Source organism: Gadus chalcogrammus, chromosome 5, assembly GCF_026213295.1.
Source record: "Gadus chalcogrammus isolate NIFS_2021 chromosome 5, NIFS_Gcha_1.0, whole genome shotgun sequence".
Lineage (NCBI taxonomy): Eukaryota > Metazoa > Chordata > Actinopteri > Gadiformes > Gadidae > Gadus > Gadus chalcogrammus.
The window spans coordinates 15,162,047-15,181,901 of record NC_079416.1 but is presented as its reverse complement, the minus strand read 5'-3'; the positions used below and the strand labels follow the sequence as shown (position 1 = coordinate 15,181,901).

At 46.8% G+C, this 19,855-nt stretch overlaps 2 protein-coding genes across 2 annotated transcripts; one reads left to right on the top strand and one right to left on the bottom strand.

Annotated features, from left to right (window-relative positions):
• Positions 1 to 855: 855 nt before the first annotated feature.
• Positions 856 to 8,075, bottom strand: LOC130382133 (5'-nucleotidase-like). The gene is made up of 9 exons (XM_056589744.1): positions 7,734 to 8,075; positions 6,915 to 7,137; positions 5,897 to 6,085; positions 5,571 to 5,768; positions 5,084 to 5,235; positions 4,171 to 4,279; positions 3,292 to 3,441; positions 1,483 to 1,683; positions 856 to 1,091 (listed from the first exon to the last, which is right to left on the bottom strand). Exons 1-9 carry the CDS (start codon positions 8,073 to 8,075, stop codon positions 934 to 936), a joined length of 1,722 nt encoding a protein of 573 aa, XP_056445719.1. The 3' UTR covers positions 856 to 933.
• A 3,362-nt stretch (positions 8,076 to 11,437) lies between these two features.
• On the top strand, positions 11,438 to 12,571 carry htr1b (5-hydroxytryptamine (serotonin) receptor 1B). The gene has a single exon (XM_056589743.1). It carries the CDS (start codon positions 11,438 to 11,440, stop codon positions 12,569 to 12,571), a length of 1,134 nt encoding a protein of 377 aa, XP_056445718.1.
• Positions 12,572 to 19,855: the final 7,284 nt, after the last annotated feature.

Sequence of the window (19,855 nt, the reverse complement as noted above, 5' to 3'; positions counted from 1 at the left end):
TGACCCTAGGGTGGTGACCCCGATCCCTGGTGACCCTAACCCTAGGGTGGTGACCCTGACCCCTGTTGAACCTGACCCTAGGGTGGTGACCCCGATCCCTGGTGACCCTAACCCTAGGGTGGTGACCCTGACCCTAGGGGGGTGATGACTGGTTGTTCCCCTGGAATCTGAGGTCTTTGACGGTCTGACCAGATGATCCACCAAAGCTTCTGACTCACGGAGGAAAGAATTCAACTTGTGGACTTCAAACATGGAGGACTTATTTATTTAGCTCGCATTTCTAAAAAATGTAATCTCCCTATTATTTAATAGGAGGTTAATAGGGCATTGCAGGCACCAGGGTCTAAGGCCCCGTCCACACGAAGCCGATTTCATGGCGAAACCGCAAAGGTCTTGTACGGTTCGGCCTTCCGTCCACACCAAGCCGGCGAATCCGCTGACCGAAACCGCAAACTTCTGAAACCACACTCGGAGGTGGTTTCAAATCTACCCGGTTTCGTTTTGGATTCGTGTGGACGCCTGAAACTGACTGAAACCGCAAACCATGACGTCATCGCCCCCCCCTTCGATCCTCTAGCCAATGACTGTTAAGCCCGCGGAGTCTCACCCTTTATGCGCATGCTCGCCTCTTTTCTTATTTATTTTCCTTCTGGATTTCTGTAGCAGAAGCAGCGCCCCTTATGGGCCTGGCTTGTGTACTACAGCGTTTATACAGGTCTACCCGGTTTCGCTTGGCTTCGTCTTTACGGAGATACTTCGAAACCGGATAGATCGAAACCGTAACAGTTTCGCCCGTTTCGGCTTCGTGTGGACGGGGCCTAAAACAGATGCACTATCTATCACTCCCTCTATAACATGAGACTTTCAATAAGGCTAGTCGCAACGTCCATGGCTCTCATCTGTGTGGTAATCTCTGAGTGATGAGGCAGGTGATCAGAGGACGGAGGCCAGGACCATGGCCACTAGCAGCATGGCGGAGCTGCTTGCCACGCAGAATGCAGAGTTGATGAACCTGATCCGACCGTCCAGCGGAGGATAAACACGCTGCTGCTCCATGATGTATTTGGAGAGAACAGAGACGTCCATGTCACCTGAAAACACACATTTGTACATATGAATGTACCATAAGCACCACGTCCCCACCAGCTCTCCTCCTCCCCCATCTCCTCTCTCCTCCCCCACCTCCCCCAGCTCCTTTTCCTTCTCCTCTCTCCTCCCTAACCTCCTCTCCTCCTCCTCTCGCCTCCCCCAACTCCTCCCTCCTCCCCATGTCCTCTCCTCCCCCAGCTCCTTTTCCTTCTCCTCTCTCCTCCCTCACCTCCTCTCCTCTCTCCTCACCCACCTCCTCCCTCCTCCCCCACCTCCTCACCGCCTCTCTCCTCCTCGCCCACCTCCTCTCTCCTCCCCCACCTTCTCCCTCCTCCCCCACCTTCTCCCTCCTCCCCCACCTTCTCTCTCCTCCCCCACCTCCCCCCTCCTCACCCGTGTCGTGCTTTAGCCTCTCGTCTTTCAGCATGTCGTACCCGTCCCCTCCGTCGGCGATGAAGGAGGTGACCACCAGCTTGTACTCCTCGTCGGGGACCACCGGTAGGTAGCGGGGCATGCGGCACGCGGTGCACAGAGCCTCCAGGGACACCAGGCGCTGGCCCACCGGCCGGGACACGAGGTACTCCACGTGGAAGCCTGCAGGAGGAGGCAGGGGGCCATCAGACCACCACAGCTGTCACTCGTTACGGGCGGCTCGTCTGTGTAGCAGCAGAAGACTAAGGCCCTGTCCCATTTCTACCCCTTCCCCCTTCCCCTTCCCCTTACCCCTTCCCCTTACCCCTTCAAAACAAGGGGAAGAAATGGGATTGGGCCTAAAGCCATGTCCCACTTCTCCCCTAGATTTGAGCCCTAACCCTAGATTTTGCGCGTTCCCCCGAAGGGGTAGGGTGTCGCAATACTCAAGGGAGCAAGGGGGAGTGCTGTTCTTCCATTATAATCATCCCTTGAATGCTAGCCAGCTCGGTAGCTGACTTGCAGCTAAGGGCACTCAAAGCAAGTGTTGTTGTTATGGTGAGGGTAATGGGACTGGGCCTTAGTCTAAGTCTTAGACACAAGTCTGCTACCCTGCCCTGGTACAGGCCAGGAGCCGACCCAAAGTGTGGCATCAATGTGAACAGAACATAGAACTAGAGTTACTTTAGTCATTCTCAAATTCAAATATTCTTCTAAATTTTTGTATAAAAATACCAGTAATAAAACCATTAAAAGGATGTATTTCAGGGGTGCCCAAATTCTTCCCAGTGGAGGGCCAAAATGTGATCGGGGGGAGGCTTGTGGTCCAAAATTTAAATCTTTCAGTATATTAAGTTAAATATGGGTATAAATAGCATGCGTGTGCAAAATGAATACTATCACTAGGTCATTTTGAAAAATGAATGACACTGTTTATTGTGCTTCACGTTTATGTTAAAAAAAAAAATCAGAAATTAGAAAAATAATTGAAGCACTATGAAATATTTGAAGACAGACATTGAACATTACTAGGCATTGGGCCTGTATCTTCAAATACAAAGACAATTTTAGTGCAATAAGAAAAGTAGCACAGGACAAAACAATTAGCGTTTGTCTGCGTGCCACTGCCTATTAACACGCTCCATCCTTGCATCCTCTCACTCACTCGCTGTCACTTCGGATTGGAGCTGAACAGGATAGGAGCTCAACAGCGCCACCCTACCATCATTGTATCACAATGTTATTCTATGGTCAGGAATGAAAGTGCACCAATGAATAATATTCAATAAGAGCGAGGCAGATTCCGAGCGCTGATGGCGGAAAACAATAATATATACAGTGGGTAAGGCGCGGGCCAAATAAAATCGGTCGCGGGCCAAGTTTGGCCCCCAGGCCCCTTATTGGGCAGCCCTATATTAAATATTCAGACAATGTATGTCCTGGCGGTGGTGTTATGAGCACCTGATGTGTTCAGGAGGCCAGCAGCAGACAGGACATGGGTTCAATCCCCAAACTCAACACTGACACTACCGTCCTGACCTATGACACATGAACCATAAGGTGGTGGTAGTGGAGACCTTGTATCTGAAGGAGCCATAAGGTAATGGGTGTGGAGACCTATCTGAAAGGAACCATAAGGCAGTGAATGTGGAGACCTCCTATCTGAAGAAACTATACGGTGGGCGTGGTGAATGTTATGGCCTCCAATCTGGAGGAACTATAAGGGGATGGTAGGAGATGTGGAGACCTCCTATCTGGAGGTACTATAAGGTTGTGGTGGTGAAGGGATACCTCCTATCTGAAGGAACTCTCCCCTCTTGCTCCCGTAGCGATGGACCGAGTGCTCGAAGGCCTTCCTCAGCGTGGAGCCCTTCACCTGGATCAGGTCGAAGGTTCCCCCGAAGGGCAGCACCAGGAGCAGGTCCTCCATTGTGATGGTTCCTGAGAGCAGAGGGAGCACCTTGATGCACAGAGCAACACCTTAATACAGGGGTCCCTACCAACACCTTAACACAGGGGTCTTTAATACAGGGGTCTTTAATAAAAGGGTCTTTACCAACACCTAGATACAGGTGTCTCTAATACAGGAGATCTTTACTAACTCCTTAATACAGGAGTCTATAATACAGGGGTCTTTAATACAAGGGTCTTACCAAACCCTTAATACAGCTGTCTCTAATTCAGGAGGTCTTTACCAACACCTAATACAGGGGTCGATAATACAGGGGTCTTTACTTACACCTTAATACAGGGGTCTTTAATACACTTTAATACAGGGATCTGTAATACACTTCAATACAGTAAGGCAGTTACAGCTAGGCATTGGATTATTCATCCCTTACCTAACCAACACCACCAGAAACATGGTGCAGGTTGATCTTCACTCACCGTTCTGAACCCTAAGCCTAACCCTAACCAACACCACCAGAAACATGGTGCAGGTTGATCTTCATTCACCGTTCTGAACCCTAAGCCTAAGCCTAACCCTAACCAACACCACCAATAACATGGTGCAGGCTGAGCTTCACTCACCGTTCTGAGCCCTAACCTTAACCCTAACCAACACCACTAACCACATGGTGCAGGCTGAGCTTCACTCACCGTTCTGAGCCCTAACCTTAACCCTAACCAACACCACTAACCACATGGTGCAGGCTGAGATTCACTCACCGTTCTTAAAGCGCTCATTTATGGAGGTGCGGATGGCCCCACTGTTCATCATACACAGACCCACGTGGTTCCAGCGGAGCTCGTCAGAGTGCTTGATGTTGTTAGAGATCTGACAGGAAGGAGCCCTCATTAAGGGTTAGTACGCTAAGGGTTAGTTCGTTAAGGGTTAGGGTTAGTTTGTTAAGGGTTAGGGTTAGATGCTTAGGGGTTAGGGTTAGTTTGTTAGGGGTTAGGGTTAGTTTGTTAAGGGTTAGGGTAAGTTTGTTAGGGGTTAGGATACGTTTTGTAAGGGGTTAGGGTAAGTTCGTTAAGGGTTAGGGTTTGTTTGTTAGGGTTGAGGGTTAGTTTGTTAAGGGTGAGGGCTAGTTCGTTAAGGGTTAGGGTTTGTTTGTTTTGGTTAGGGTCAGTTCGTTAAGGGTTAGGGTCAGTTCGTTAAGGGTCATGGTGAATTTTTTAAGGGTAAGGGTTAGTTAAGAGTTTGGGTTAGGGTTGGTTCGTTGTGGTTAGGGTCAGTTCGTTAAGGGTTAGGGTGAGTTCATTAAGGGTAAGGGTTAAGGGTATGGGTTAGTTAAGATTTTGGTTTAGGGTTAGTTTGTTGTGGTTAGGGTCAGTTCGTTAAGGGTTAGGTTGAGTTTGGTAAGGGTAAGGGTAAGGGTTAGTTAAGAGTTTGGGTTAGGGTTAGTTTGTTGTCTGCATCAAAGGACACTTGGCCTCAGGTGTCTTGTGTAGCAAAGAATAAAAAAGAGAAAATCAATCCACCAAGCACTGAGATGTTGAAGGAAACTAAATAATAATAATGAACCAAGCTACGTTGAAGCGGCAGCAAAGCTACGGTAGAGCTAGGGTGAAGCTACGGTAGAGCTAAGGTGAAGCTACGTTGAAGCTGCGGTGGAGCTAGGGTCAAGTTCCTCACCATGGCACTGCAGATCAGGTTGCCAAGGTTACACTCCTCTGAGCGGCACTCCTTGGAGCCATCGAGGTAGACTAAGGTGTGCCCGACGACCTGGGTGGAGAGGTGGGACAGGTTCTGTTTCCAGTGAAGCACTTCGGCCAGCACACCCGGGTCTGAAACGGAAAATAGGGTTAGGTTCCGTAGACAATTTATGCCTTCATCTTGGTTCTTCTGGTGTTGAATCAAAAGTCAGGTTAATCAACAAAACTGCCGTTACAAATGAGGGTTAATAATACAAATGAATGCGAATCAATACAAATAAAGAAATACAACTTTTGTAAATACTGTAAATGTATCAATAAATACTGAAGTAGAATTGTAAAAATATTTGTTTTATTTGGGGTCTGATATAATTTTTTCCTAATGCATTGTAGAGGTGAAATGAACCAGAATGGAAGCGTATGGCTTTTGACTAATGACTTATGACATCCATGTTGGAAAGGTCTACCTTCAGCTACACTGCTGTCCATGAGGATGGGGTTCCCGACCGCCTTAATAACGTCTCCGGCTTGGTTAAAGGTGACTTTGAGGTTCCCCAGGTATTTCCCAAAGGCGAACGCTTGGACCACGGGAACATCTCGCCCGTCGTCGGACCGCACCATGTGCGGGTAGACTCCTTCTGGGATCTCGGACGACGGCGGGCTGCCTGTGAGTAAAATGATGCTTAATTTCACGTTGATCGATTTATATAACCTCTAATGCAACAGATTTAAGACCAGAATTGAAACCAGTTCTTGAACCATGTTAAAGTGCAGGTCAGTTGAATAGGCCTACCAGTATAAAGAAAGGTGTTGCTGTGTCCTCCAATGACGACATCAACTCCTTTGACTCGCTTGGCGATGTCTATGTCGACGTCGAAGCCGGCGTGACCCAGAGCGATGATCTTGTTGACGCCCATGGAGGTCAGTCTCTCCACCTCAACCCGGAGGGCCTCCACCTCGTTCTGGAAGACCAGGTTGGGTCCTCAAAACCCAAGGGGGGAAACAGCCCAATCGATTCATTAAGTTGAGGTCATCAGAAAATCTGAATTCAACAAAAACGTAACTACATGCCGTGTATGTTACCACCTGCATACCTCCCTCTTCCGTTAAGTAAAGCTCATTTATTTATTTATTTATATTTCCCCTTTTTTTCTCCTCTTCCTTTTCTTCTGTCCCTGCAACTACCACTTTACACATAGGCCCACACCATCCACACTCACGCATAACATGACCAACCCTTTTCTACACCCTAACCGTGACCTACCATGGTTATGGTAGGAAAATAGTAAATGCAATGTATATAAATCTGAATGCAACATATTGTGTCTGCTATATATATGTTTGTATATATTTATACATAGCTTCATTAAATACAAAGAAGCCCCTCCGAAGAGGGGTGGCGGGATAAAAAAAGGAAAAAAAATTGTTAGTTAGTTTTGATAGTTGTTGACAAGAGCCGGATGACCAGCGCAGCGCCCAATGGGAGTGCCTTTGAGGAAACTACGATTGCTTCAATTAGTTGTTAGTTTATCCAATTGCGTCCAGAGGCATTTTGGTCGGCGGCCGTATACAACACCCTTAGAAATTGAAAATGGACTAGGAGGTTCCTGACCAATGGGCACTTTCAAATTGGTCTGGTCTGTCGATGTCCGGCTAAACAATCCGCACAGCTGGTGGTAACGTTGGACCGAAAGCCTTTAAGCTTTCACGACTGAAAACATCACTTGAGACCAAGATTTCAAAGCCTGTAGTCATTCGATACAATGAAAGCTAACTAACTATCTAACCCTTACCCTCACCCTCATCCTCACCGGGCTGGGACAGGAGAGGGGTCTCTGCTGTAGTGTATCCCACCACAGCCACCTTTTCTGAGCCAAGGGTGAACACTTTGGATGGCTGATAGAGGGCGTTGATTTGCGGGCCCAGTGTCTGGTCTGCCTTCATGTTGGCACTGAGCATGGCAGCGCTGACGTTATGAAGGAAGGGGGAGAGAAGACCCTCCACCTCGTTGTCAAACTCGTGGTTTCCAAAGGCCTTAAGAGACAACGACAATTGTGTAATTAGTAAGACTCACTATTTTTATGTTTATTTGTATATTATTCTTCTTCTGCCTCATCGTCTGTAATTATCTCAGATTTAAAAAATCAAGCCAATTACACATACATCAGTCGAGTGCAGTAAATAGTTTATATTTGTGGAAGTGAATGGGGCCAAAACGCTAAAATCAACCAGCTGACACACTATTACGAAAGTAGTTAGAGCGCAAACGAGCTTTTTCACACACTTATTGAGGGGCGTTCTCGGTGGGCGCGAATACTCCCCCTGGCTTGAACTTAGATTTTCGGAAGTAACGGAAGATTATAATGGAAGTAATGGAGATTATAACGAAGTAACGGAAGATTATAATGGATGTGACGGAACACGAAACCATTCAAATTCAAGTCTTTCTTTGTCATCATATGGTGTAATTTGTAGTGAATGGAAAGCATTATTTAGAACTACATCATATTTTGTGAGTTTATTTGTATTAGCAAATTTCATTTAGCTATAGGCCTATATCACTGCACCACCTTACACCCCACCATAGCACAATAATAAAGTGAGTATTATCAATGATGATATTGATTTACCATCGCGTCATAGCCCAGTAGGTTCATGAAGTAAGCCGCTTCCGCTCCTTTGTAAAAGTTGAACCAGAGAGTTCCCTGGAACTGGTCACCGGCGTCCAGTAACAGAACGTGCGTTTCGTTCCGGCGGATTTCGGAGATTTTCGTGAACCTTCTGGCGACTCCGGCGAAGCAGGGTCCATCTCCCCGGCACTTCCCCGCCTCTCGGCTTGTCTCCTCGACGCGGGCATGGTGGTCGTTGGTGTGAAGCAGAGTCAGCTCAAAAGTTAAGGCTCCGTCCAAAGTGTTGGAGAGGAGAAGGAGGACGCACAGAGAGAGGAACCCCGGGGCGCGCGTCACATCCATCTCACCGTCTCCAAATAAGCGAAAAAAACCGACGAATGTGCGCCTCGACGAGCTAATGTCCTAGTTAGTGTGCCCGTCCTGCTGTAGGCGGCAGTCAAGCTGTACCCCCCTCCCCCCCCCCCCGCCCTAGGGAGCTGCTGTTACCGCTGCGCCCTTAGTGCGCCTTTAGTTTCCTTGAGCGCTCTTTCTGTTCCCTTCTGTCCCGTTGCGTCAGATGTTCGTGCTCAACCACCACCTCGACCACATCTAATTTCTGTACGTTCTGAGTTTCAAGCGTAGTTTAGTAAGAAATATACTTAATTATAATTAAGCAGCTATTTGCCACTTGAATCCATAGGTGCGCGAGGTTCCATTAGGAGAGGCTCCATCACTAGAGTCTCTGTCTCTGAACAGGATGTCAATATGTGCGTGGAAAAGGTAGCCCTACTTTAGGTTACTTCAAGTCACCTTTCAGACTCACCACCAAACAGTGGCAGGAACTGGATTGGAGTCCGTGTTTGTGATTGAACTGGACAATATTGGACCCACCAGAAAGTAATATATCATTCATCATCTTTTCTCTTCCCTGCACACATACACTAACAAATACACGAACACACGCAGACATAGGCCTACACCCACGCATACACAAACAGTTTTCACAAGCTTTATTTTACAATCATTCAATTGTGAATCAATTCATAATGTAGCCTATATTTATATCCTAAACATAGCCTAAAATTAGTGCAATAAATGCATAATGTATCCCACTACAAAGAGAGCCAATGAGACCAGTAATCGTAAGACCATTCATCATGTTTATATCAAAAATAACTAAATGAAACTCCAAGTCAGCCACCTTCCAATAAGAGGAAATACTGGATCACTGAATTTCCAGGAATCATTTCAGATTTGAAAGTTCCACTGACACAACCCTGGTACGACCAATGGCCTAAGTCTGCCTATCAATATCAACAAAGGCTTCTTGAGAGTAAATGCTGCCCTCTAGTGATCAATTCAACCTCCTCGCGGAGGCTACTGGGCTGATATCAGCAGGATACGCAATGCGAAATCGAAATGACACCTCAAGCCAGCAAGTTTGCATTTTTAACTACAGTGAGAGGATGGAGGCTGGATGGAGCTGAATGGAGGGCAGGAGCACAATCACATATCTGGAAAGATATTCGACTGCCTAAGTGGTTTCAAAGTGTTCAGTATGTTGTTTTTCCTTGAGGCTAACCACTATTAACGTTTTATTTCAAACAAGTCTTGTGCAAACAGAAATCCTTCTCCCTTCGGTCCCCGTTGTAGCGTGGCCCTCAGAGGCCGTCTGGCAGAGCGCTGAGCGTATGTTCTCCTCAGAGCAGCAGGGCCTGGCTCCATGTGGCACGCTGGTTCAACACGGGCCCAGGCCTCCTCTGCTCCTCACCGCACACAGAGGAACGTCACAGGGGCCTCGTCCTCCCAGAGTCTGACCGTTAACGAGACGGAGCTGGGGGTAGGAATGCGTTTAGGATCCACATCCAACATGTAGGATTATTCTCTTAAAGTCAGCGTAAAGTGAACCAGTCAAAACCACTTGAGGATTCTCTCTTCAAACTTTTTGGCGAGGCTTCAGCCCACATTCAATTCACTCAGCTGGGATCTGCCCTCATTTAACGCTGTCCTATTTGGTGCTGGAACTCCTGCTGTGATGCGGTGCTGATGCTGTTGGCATAGCGACACGCCAACCCCTACATCACATGACCAACTGCACCGCTCAACATCATTATAGTGGTGAAGGTTTCGAGGAAACTTTGACGACTGACTGCCAAACAGTGACGAGAAACTGGACTGGAGGCCGTCTTTGTGACTGAACAGGAGAATATTAAACCCACCAGAAAGTAACATATAATCCATCTCCTTTTCATCTCCCTGCTGTCTAAAGAAGATTGACACCCAATGCAAGGGCAAACATACACATACACCCACGCATACACAAACACAAACACGCAAAGATACAAACACACACACACACACACACACACATACACACACACACACACACACACACACACACACACACACACACACACACACACACACACACACACACACACACACACACACACACACACACACACACAGATCCATGATGTCCAAGTGGCCCTTCTGTTTTAGAGGTCCAATGTCAGTCAATATTTATCAATGTTTGATGCATATATTTATAAATGTTTTATATTGTTTGCACTCCTGGGCGATGAGCAGCTCATTTACCGGTTCATCAGAAACATCTCTCTCTCCTGTCTTGACAGCTGGGATGCATTGATCTGAAAGAACAAGTCAAAACACCATATGCCAATAGTAGCCATCATAAACCTTTATTATGGAGAGTCCAAACACAGAGGTCCTGCCAGTGTTTTAATTAGGCCCTCGATGTGAACGACTGCATTAAAACAACGGCCTTCTCTTTCAAAGTGAGGGAACGGAACAGGATGGTTCTGGTAAGGATGAAGACAGGAAATCCAAACACATGAAATCAACCACTTAATTCCATCGGCATCACTAGATTTGACAGTAACTGCTGCATCAATGAGTGGTGCAGTGTTTACGTCCTCATTGTCGTCATAAATCACATGACTTACATTTTCCTACCCTAAATGCACCTAAAATACACCTTTCCCACAGGTGGGATGAGGTTGTGGAGAACTTTCAGTGTGCTTCCTGTACCTCAACCTCCAGGTAGGAATGATCGATGTTGCATGAGGTGTCTGACCCCTCGAACCTCGGACACATCGTTGTCTATCTATCCTGAGCTTCTAGACTGGACGTCTTTATCGTTGTTAAACACCATTAAAACACGTGGATACACCCCGTCTGGTGACGTGCAGGAGCACTATGACCCAGCAGATTGGCTGAAAGAAGCCCCCCCCCCCCCCCCCCCCCCCATAGTGATCATTGGTGAGGAGTGAGGAGTCAGACGGGCTGGACGCTGGTGTATAAAACCTCCTCGCCTCGTGCCGTTCGACCACAGCGGAGTTTTAGATGTCACGGATCAGATGGAGGGTTTGGTTTTGGGTTCTTATCCACAGGCGGTAATTTTAACAAAACCTGGACCAACTCCTTCACCATCTGTCTGCCGGTAGGAGAGGAGCGGCCTTAACTGTTCCTGAAACTGAAATGGAAATTTACCTAAAAAACTCTCAATTTACCTGAATTATAAGATACAGCTTCGGGAACGATGAGCGAGAAACGAGTCTCCTTTTCCTTCTACAACATCTGTGTCTTGTCTCTGACTAGATGGCGCGACCGGCAAATGTTGACTTGAAGATCAAAAGCCCCGCGGTGCGTCTGACTGCTGCTCCTGTAACCAATCCAGTCCATTAGGACCTGAGGAACACAGGATGGAGGGTCCCGGTCTGGTCTCCAAGACCCCCGCGCCCCCCGTCCTCGGAGTCACGAACGAGACCTTCGGAGCGGTCTGGTCTCCCGGTCTGCTCTCCCAGGTGAGCCTAGCGGGACTGCTCTCCGCCATCACGCTCGGCACCACGCTGTCCAACGCCTTCGTGATCACAGTGATCTCCCGGTCGAGGAAATTACAAACTCCGGCAAACTTCCTGATCGCGTCGCTCGCGGTCACCGACCTGCTCGTGTCCGTGCTGGTGATGCCGATCTGCGTGTTGTACACCGTCACGCACACCTGGTCCCTGGGCCAGGTGGTGTGTGACCTCTGGCTCTCCTCGGACATCACCTGCTGCACCGCCTCCATCCTCCACCTGTGCGTAATCGCCCTGGACCGCTACTGGGCCGTCACGGATGCGGTGGAGTACTCCGCAAGGCGGACCCGGTCGCGCGCGGCCGGGATGGTGGCGGGCGCGTGGCTGATCGCCGTCAGCATCTCGCTCCCGCCGCTCCTCTGGCGGCGGGAGAGGGCGGAGGAAGAGCTGACCAGCTGCACCGTCAACACCGACCACATCTTCTACACCATCTACTCTACGTGCGGCGCGTTCTACGTGCCCACGCTGCTACTCCTCGCGCTCTACGGGAGGATCTACGCGGAGGCGCGTAAAATCATCCTGAAGCAGTCTCCACGGAAGGCCACGGGGGCTGCCGGGAAGAGGCTGACCTCCGCGCGCCTGCTCACCGACTCGCCCGGGTCCGCGGGGTCCGCCTCGTCCTCCTGGAGACCCGACCATCCCTCGAGCGACCCCGGGTCCCTGGCCGGCGAGAGGGGGGTGGAGGTGACGGTGTCGGACGCCCTGTTGGAGAAGAAGCGCGTCTCCGCGGCCAGAGAGCGGAGAGCCACGCGGACGCTGGGGATCATTCTCGGCGCGTACATTGGCTGCTGGCTCCCCTTCTTCATCTACACCCTGGTAGTGGCCACTTGCGACGCGTGCTTCTATCCGGAGCTCTTTGACTTCTTCAACTGGCTGGGCTACCTGAACTCCCTGATCAACCCTGTGATCTACACTATGTCCAATGAGGATTTCAAGAAGGCTTTCCACCGCCTCGTGCGCTTCCGGTGCTGTCGGCCCTGAGCGGTTCATCAGAAGAATCGTTATTCTACCTCTACAACATCACCTTTACTCTACGGATTGTGTGTGTGTGTGTGTGTGTGTGTGTGTGTGTGTGTGTGTGTGTGTGTGTGTGTGTGTGTGTGTGTTTGTGTGTGTGTGTGTGTGTGTGTGTGTGTGTGTGTGTGTGTGTGTGTGTGTGTGTGTGTGTGTGTGTGTGTGTGTGTGTGTGTGTGTGTGTGTGTGGTAGAATATCAAGTTAAAGAAATATATTCTCGTTGTTTTTTTATAAATATATGAATGAAATAATGATCAGAATGCGTAAAGGTCGTTTCACATGTTTGGTTTAAGTAGAATATATTATACAATTTTGTTGTCTAACAGTTTCTCAATTTGTCAGACATAATCTGTAAGATTTCTAGCCTACGTATTTCATTAAAAACAACACACTTTAGTCAATTTCAAGCAGGCAGCAGTGAATAAACCAACGGCCTCGAAGCAGAGACTCCTCATCTCAAAGTCCAAAACCCTAACCTCTTTATGAGGCTGTTCCGTTCCGCTGAACCGATACTGAACGGGTTTACGGTGTGTGTGTGTGTGTGTGTGTGTGCGGATGTGCTGCTCATTCAAAGTGAATCGGTCGGGTGGTTGATCTGTTTACCATCAGACTCACAAATGCCTTGAAACACACAACATATGGTGTTGGATATCTCAGCGGACATAAAGCATTAGCCAAACGAAAAAAGTGTTCCAAATGTTTGATATGTATCGATCACATGCGGAGATGCTTTTGAATAAAGGCTTCTACTGACCGGTCTGACTTGTTTGTGAAGAAGGAACAAGGGAACTGTAAACTGTAACGAGAGAACCTCAGGGTAGTCTAGGTAGTATGATGTCATCATGGAGGTCTTAAGTAGTAGGATGTCATCATGGGGGTCTAGGTATGATGTCATCATGGAGATCTAGGTATGATGTCATCATGGAGGTCCAGGTAGTATGATGCCCTCAAGGAGGTCTAGGTAGTATGAAGTTATCACGGAGGTATATGTAGTATAATGTCATCATGGAGGACTAGGTAGTAGAATGTCATCATTGAGGACTAGGTAGTATGATGTTATCTCCATCAAGGGCTAGGTAGCAGGTAGTTTCGGTCACATTACTGCATATGATGCACATAAGGGAAGGAGCGTGCACACACACACACACACACACACACACACACACACACACACACACACACACACACACACACACACACACACACACACACACACACACACACACACACACACACACACAGGTAAGGTAAGAATGGATTTTATTAATTAATTTTACTTTTGGTTACAACAGCAGGACAGTGCATATTTTTGAAGATATAAAAACAATGCGATTCAAAGTGGGATATCATCAATGTACATACATCTATAAACAATATGAATGTATATAATATATCATAATATATAATTTATAATATCTAGATGATACAGTATCAATTATAGATCACTGATCCATATCTTCACAGTCGATGGTGTTCCAGATCCTTCGTACTGATAGTATATTTAACAAGGTCCTCAAAAATGTTCTTCATTAATCATTTTCTTTATGAATTATGATGGTATAACACAATTCAATGGATATTGTATTCATGTATTTAACATTCAAAAGACCGAAAATATTGCAACAAAAATCACCTAAAAGAATATCTTGATTGAGCGGGTATACCCTGCACACAATACTAGGAAACCCTTTTTATTGGATTTCATGCTTCATAATAAAACCAAGGACATCTCAAAACAAAGACAAGTGAAAATCTGTTTTTCTTTTTAAACGTCAACAGCTCATAAAAGTACTTCTTACAGAGTTCGCCTATTTCACATCTCGTCCTAGGATCCATAAATGAGATTCCTCCAGCATGTAATCAAAAAGATCCTGAAAAACCAACCAAGAAAAACAACTAGCTGAATCCCCCCCTAAGGTGTCCTGTAGTGACCTGTATTGTGTAAGGTGTCCTGTAGCGACCTGTATTATGTGATGTGTCCTGTACTGGCCTGTATTATGAAAGGTGTCCTGTACTGGCTGTCTGAGCCGTTTGAGTAGCAGGGGAATGTGTGTTCGTCAAATCCTCCCTGCATACATCCTGGAATGAATCGCTTAACAATAATGGCTTGCATCTACAGCTATGCCCTGTGGCTCGCTTTGGATATAGTGTCAACTCAACGGAATTTGAATTATGATAGTGTTTCTTCCTTTTCAGATTGAACTGTCAAAATGTTCACCCCTTTCCCTCTGCTGATCAAAAGCGTTTTTCTGTTTTACCTTCCAACAATTGATCTAAAATTAGATCCAACCCTGACAGCTTTGGCAACACCAAACACGTGTGCACTGTTTGGTGTTTTAGAGCTACATTGTGAGGTTTCTTCACAGCTCTATTTAGAGCTACATTCAGTTTTTTTGTTCACTACTAAAGCAAATTTTTTAGAGCTACATTCTGTTGTTGGTTCACTTAAGCTATTTGTTTTAGAGCCATATTCTGTTTGTACACTGCTAAAGCTATTTGTTTTAGAACTCAATTCTGTTGTTTGTTCACTGCTAAAGCTATTTGTTCATCTCAAACACCAGATTATTGCTCCCGCATAATCAACGTTAACATGGAGGAAAACAAACAAAGTGCAGATGGTATTTTGTCTGAGGAACGTGAATCATAGCAATGAGGGTATTCCCTCTCCTAAAGGAAAATTTACATATTATCTATTAACCTTTCAATATCAGCCATGAAAAGCTGCACTTATTCCGAAAGCTGACTAGCAAGTTGGCAATTCTCAATTTTCTGAAAGCGATAACAACTCAAAATGTCACTGAAGCTATTAGCATGAAATGTGCCAGAAGACGTAATACTGCCCTTCTCCTTTTACATAAGTCTCCATTAGAACACTTTATCTTCGTGTCACAAATGGATCCAAATGAGAGCATTCTCAGATGTTTAAGGAACTGCTCATTTTAGAGAAAGCCAAATGTCAACTGGTGTATTAAAAGCTAGGGGACCAATATGCAGGGAACAATATAGAATAACGGTGTCATCTAACTCAAAATCCTCAATCGGTTTCTTTCAGATGTAGCCTATTTGATTATGCATTATTTAATCTTCAAACCAGCAAGTTTCCAATCTTCTAAGTTTTAATATTTTTCAAAGACAGGTCCATAACAACGTCCCCCCCCCCAACCCCGTAGATTATTTCTGACATGGAAATAATACATTTCAGATCAAAATCAAATAGAGATGTGTGGATAGTGACAGGTCCCAGAAATAGTCGACACCATTTCTGCCTGACACTCGGGGAACACTGCCATGGTGCTGGAACCTGACACAAGAAAACACACACGCACACACACACACACACACACACACACACACACACACACACACCCCCCCCCCCCCACACACACACACACACACACACACACACACACACACACACACACACACACACACACACACACACACACACACACACACACACACACACACACACACAGACACACATAAACACATAAACACACACAAACACACACACACACACACACACACACACACACACACACACACACACACACACACACACACACACACACACACACACACAAACACACATAAACGCACACACACACACACACACACACACACACACACACACACACACACACACACACACACACACACACACACACACACACACACACACACGCACACAAGCAAACGGGACGTGCACAGGGGGGTTGCTCAGGTTGCTTGGGCAACTGCCCATATGCCCTCCTTGACTCACGTTGCCCTTCCGAGAAAAAAAAAAAAAAGATTTTTTTTTTTTTTAATCATTTAATGGATGCAGAATTTCATGTAGGCCAAGATAAAAAAAATCGCCACTCGAAACATTTCATAAAGTAAGCGTAGCCTCATTCAATTCCGTTCGGGCACTGAGAGTGAAAGGCAGTAGGGGGAGGGCAAACTCTGCCGCGCGGCAACATTCGCTTTGGCCGCCTCCCCTCTGCCGCCCTTCCCTCATTGAAATTAATGGAGGCAGCGAGTTGCCGCGCGGCGTGTGAAACGTAGCTGCAGCGCTGCACGCGACCGGAACACCGGCACCTGTGAGACGACTGCCTTGATGTTGTCGGAAAAGGTGAATTTGAGATGTATAACAAACAAACAATCATCATCACGTTTTATGAAATGAATTACAATCTTCATAAATCCAGGCTCAATTTGCCACGTAACGTTTAGCCTAAATAATCAGACAGCTAGCTAGCTTGCAGACAAGCAGCCCGTTAACACTATAGTCTACACTTTTTTTTTTGGTAGGCAAACTAAGCTACATGTCTGCTGATAGTTAGTTTCTAACATTTCGTTTTAACAAGAAGAATAAATGATGGAAGTAATGCATCACATGAATTCTTTCATTCAAAATGGTTCATGCCTAAATCTTATCACTATTTTGGGTATTGTTTGTTATTGTTTAGTGAAGCCGAAATGCCCAGTGAAAAGAGGAGGATTCAGGAGAGAGAGAGAGACAACTAAAGGAGGCAGCAAAGAGGAGCACATCACTACAGGGTTGGCCACGAAAAAGCCAAACAGCAGGTGGGACAGAGACTTTGCATAGTGATAAAAAATGATACTGTGTAGGCTAATTGATAGATTTAACCAGACTCATATTTTTGCCTACTAATGGCAATTTTTCATAATTACATTACATTTAAGATGAGGAGCAGCCACAAGCCTCCAGACACTCGGAAAATGTGGACCAGGAGGAGGCACATAGGGCAGGTAGGCCTAAGTGCTGATCACCATATATGAGAGGACCATGCTAGAAAGTACAGGGTTAAAGAGCTGCATGGGGGGGGGGGGGTGCCCTTTTTTCAGGTCAGAGCAACTGCCCCTCAAAATTCCTGTGCACGTCCCTGACACATACACATTCTCATACACACAGACACAAAAAGAAACCCACACACACGCTAACCTAAACGCACATGCACAAACTCTCACACACACACACACACACACACGCAATTGCACTCATGCATGCAAACACATATACACACACTCTCACATACAGGCACGCACACATGCATGTACATACACACACACACACACCATACACACACACTCAGACACACACCATACATATTCACCTGGATATGAGGAATATATTTCAATCTGTACTGCGGCACGCAACCTTGCATGGCTGCATGGACGACAGGAAAGGACATCTGGGGGTGAGCTAGGGTGATGGGCTCTGTGTCCATGAAGTATTCTTACCCAGCTTAACCACGCTGTGGGGGGGGGGGGGGGAAGAAGAGAGCTTCTTCCATCCCTCTCCCTCTCTCTCTCTCTCTCTCTCTCTCTCTCTCTCTCTCTCTCTCTCTCTCTCTCTCTCTCACCCCATTAACACTCCATATTTCTTCATTCATCGCCCCCCCCCCCCCCCTCCTCAACACCTCTCCAATCGTGGCCCACCTTTCCGTCCAGCACCCCCTCCATATCACTAACTCTATTTCTTCCTCCCTGTCTTGCTCCTCTCTCCGTCTCTGTCTCTCTCCTCTCTACTCCTTCCTCTCTCTCTCTCCTCTCTGTCTCTCTCTCTCTCCTCTCTCTCTCTCTCTCTCTCTCTCTCTCTCTCTCTCTCTCTCTCTCTCTCTCTCTCCCGCTCCTCTTTCCTCTCTCGCTCCTCTCTTCTCTCTCTCTCTCTCTCTCTCTCTCTCTCCTCTCTCTCTCTCGCTACTCTTTCCTCTTGCTCCTCTCTCCTCTCTCCTCTCTCTCTCTCTCTCTCTCTCTCTCTCTCTCTCTCTCTCTCTCTCTCTCTCTCCTCTTTCCTCTCTGTCTCGCTCCTATTTCCTCTCTGTCTCACTCCTCTTTCCCTCTCTGTCTCGCTCCTCTCTCCCTCTCTGTCTCGCTCCTCTCTCCCTCTCTGTCTCGCTCCTCTCTCCCTCTCTGTCTCTGCGTTCCCTCTGAACCCCCTCCCCTCTCCTCCTCTCTCCAGGCCAGGCTGCAGTGAACCAGCTCAGATGTCCTCATCCCCCCATCCTCATCCATAGGGGGGAAAATTATAAATGGGCTTCATTTTGGGGAATACTGAGGAGCTCTAGTGCCCTTAGCATCTGAGACCTCAGATCTGTCCCCTGCCCCCCACGGACCCCGTTCTTAACACATAACATCCATCTCAGGTCAGTTCACCAGTCAACAATACAGCGCTTTAAATATTTATGATACATTTCACTGCAATTGCAATTGATGTTGAGAATAGGGTAGCATGCTCTCTGTATTCATGAAGGCTGCGTTGTGTGTAGACAATCTGTTGCACTCGGTCTTTGATTTGACAACACACAGGCCTTTCTAGTGTGGAGTAAATGGAATCCAATGCAATCTGCTCCGGTGTGCTGTAGACCTCTGATTCTGTCTCCCCCTCCAGGGAAGTGAGTTTTCACCCAGTGGACGTCTCATTACTTGGTCTGTGTTGTGTGCTGTGTGTAGTGTATATTGTGTTGTGTGTATTGTGTTGTGAGTTGTGTGTTGTGTGCAGTATGTTTTGAGTTGTGAGTTGTGTGTTGTGTGTAGTTTGTAGTGTGTTGTGTGTAGTGTGTTGTCAGTTATGTGTTGTGTGTTGAGTGTGTTGTGTGTTGTGAGGTGTGTGGGGTGCGTTGTTTGTTGTGGGTTGTGTGATGTGTGGTGTGTGTTGTGTGTTGAATAATGATCCTACAGGAGGCTGAATCCAATTTTGATACTTTAGGATATTTCCCTTGCTCTTTATTTCCAAATGGATTTCATCATTAGCAGATCATATTAAGATGATTAAATTAAGGGTCTGGTTATTTATCATGTGGGTGCCTGTGTGTTGCCTTACATGATTTCAGTCTATGAATGTGTGAGTGACTAACATCTGGTATGTCAGGCAGAAGTGCATACATTCATAATTGATCTTCATTCCGTTACCTTCATGTCACGTTCATCTGTAAAAAGGAAGGACACAAACCTAGTATTGTCTTCTTCGCTTGAGAAAGACAATCAGAAGAAGACAAGACAATGAAAATAACTGTCAAAATTACACCGGGTAACAATCCAACATGTTGGATGATATGACCCAACCCATTCCACACATGTCAGTGACACAGAAACATATGAAAGTAGGACGGCTGAGTGTCGTCTGCAGATGGCTCCTCTCTCCGTGTAGTGGAGCGATCGTGACAGCTGGCCCCTTGCCAGCCCGCTCTGCTCCACAATTAAACCCGACCCCTTTGAGCAGGACGCGGAGAGCAGCCGACCGC

Bases quoted from the DNA above. Each gene is read 5' to 3' on its own strand.
- htr1b (XM_056589743.1), top strand. From the start codon at position 11,438: ATGGAGGGTCCCGGTCTGGTCTCCAAGACCCCCGCGCCCCCCGTCCTC.
- LOC130382133 (XM_056589744.1), bottom strand. From the start codon at position 8,075: ATGGATGTGACGCGCGCCCCGGGGTTCCTCTCTCTGTGCGTCCTCCTT. The intron at 3,442-4,170 runs GTGAGTGAATCT...CTCTGCTCTCAG, and splicing joins AAATGAGCGCTTTAAGAACG to GAACCATCACAATGGAGGAC. The intron at 1,684-3,291 runs GTATCCCTTCAC...CTCCTCCTGCAG, and splicing joins AGAGTTCCTTCAGATAGGAG to GCTTCCACGTGGAGTACCTC.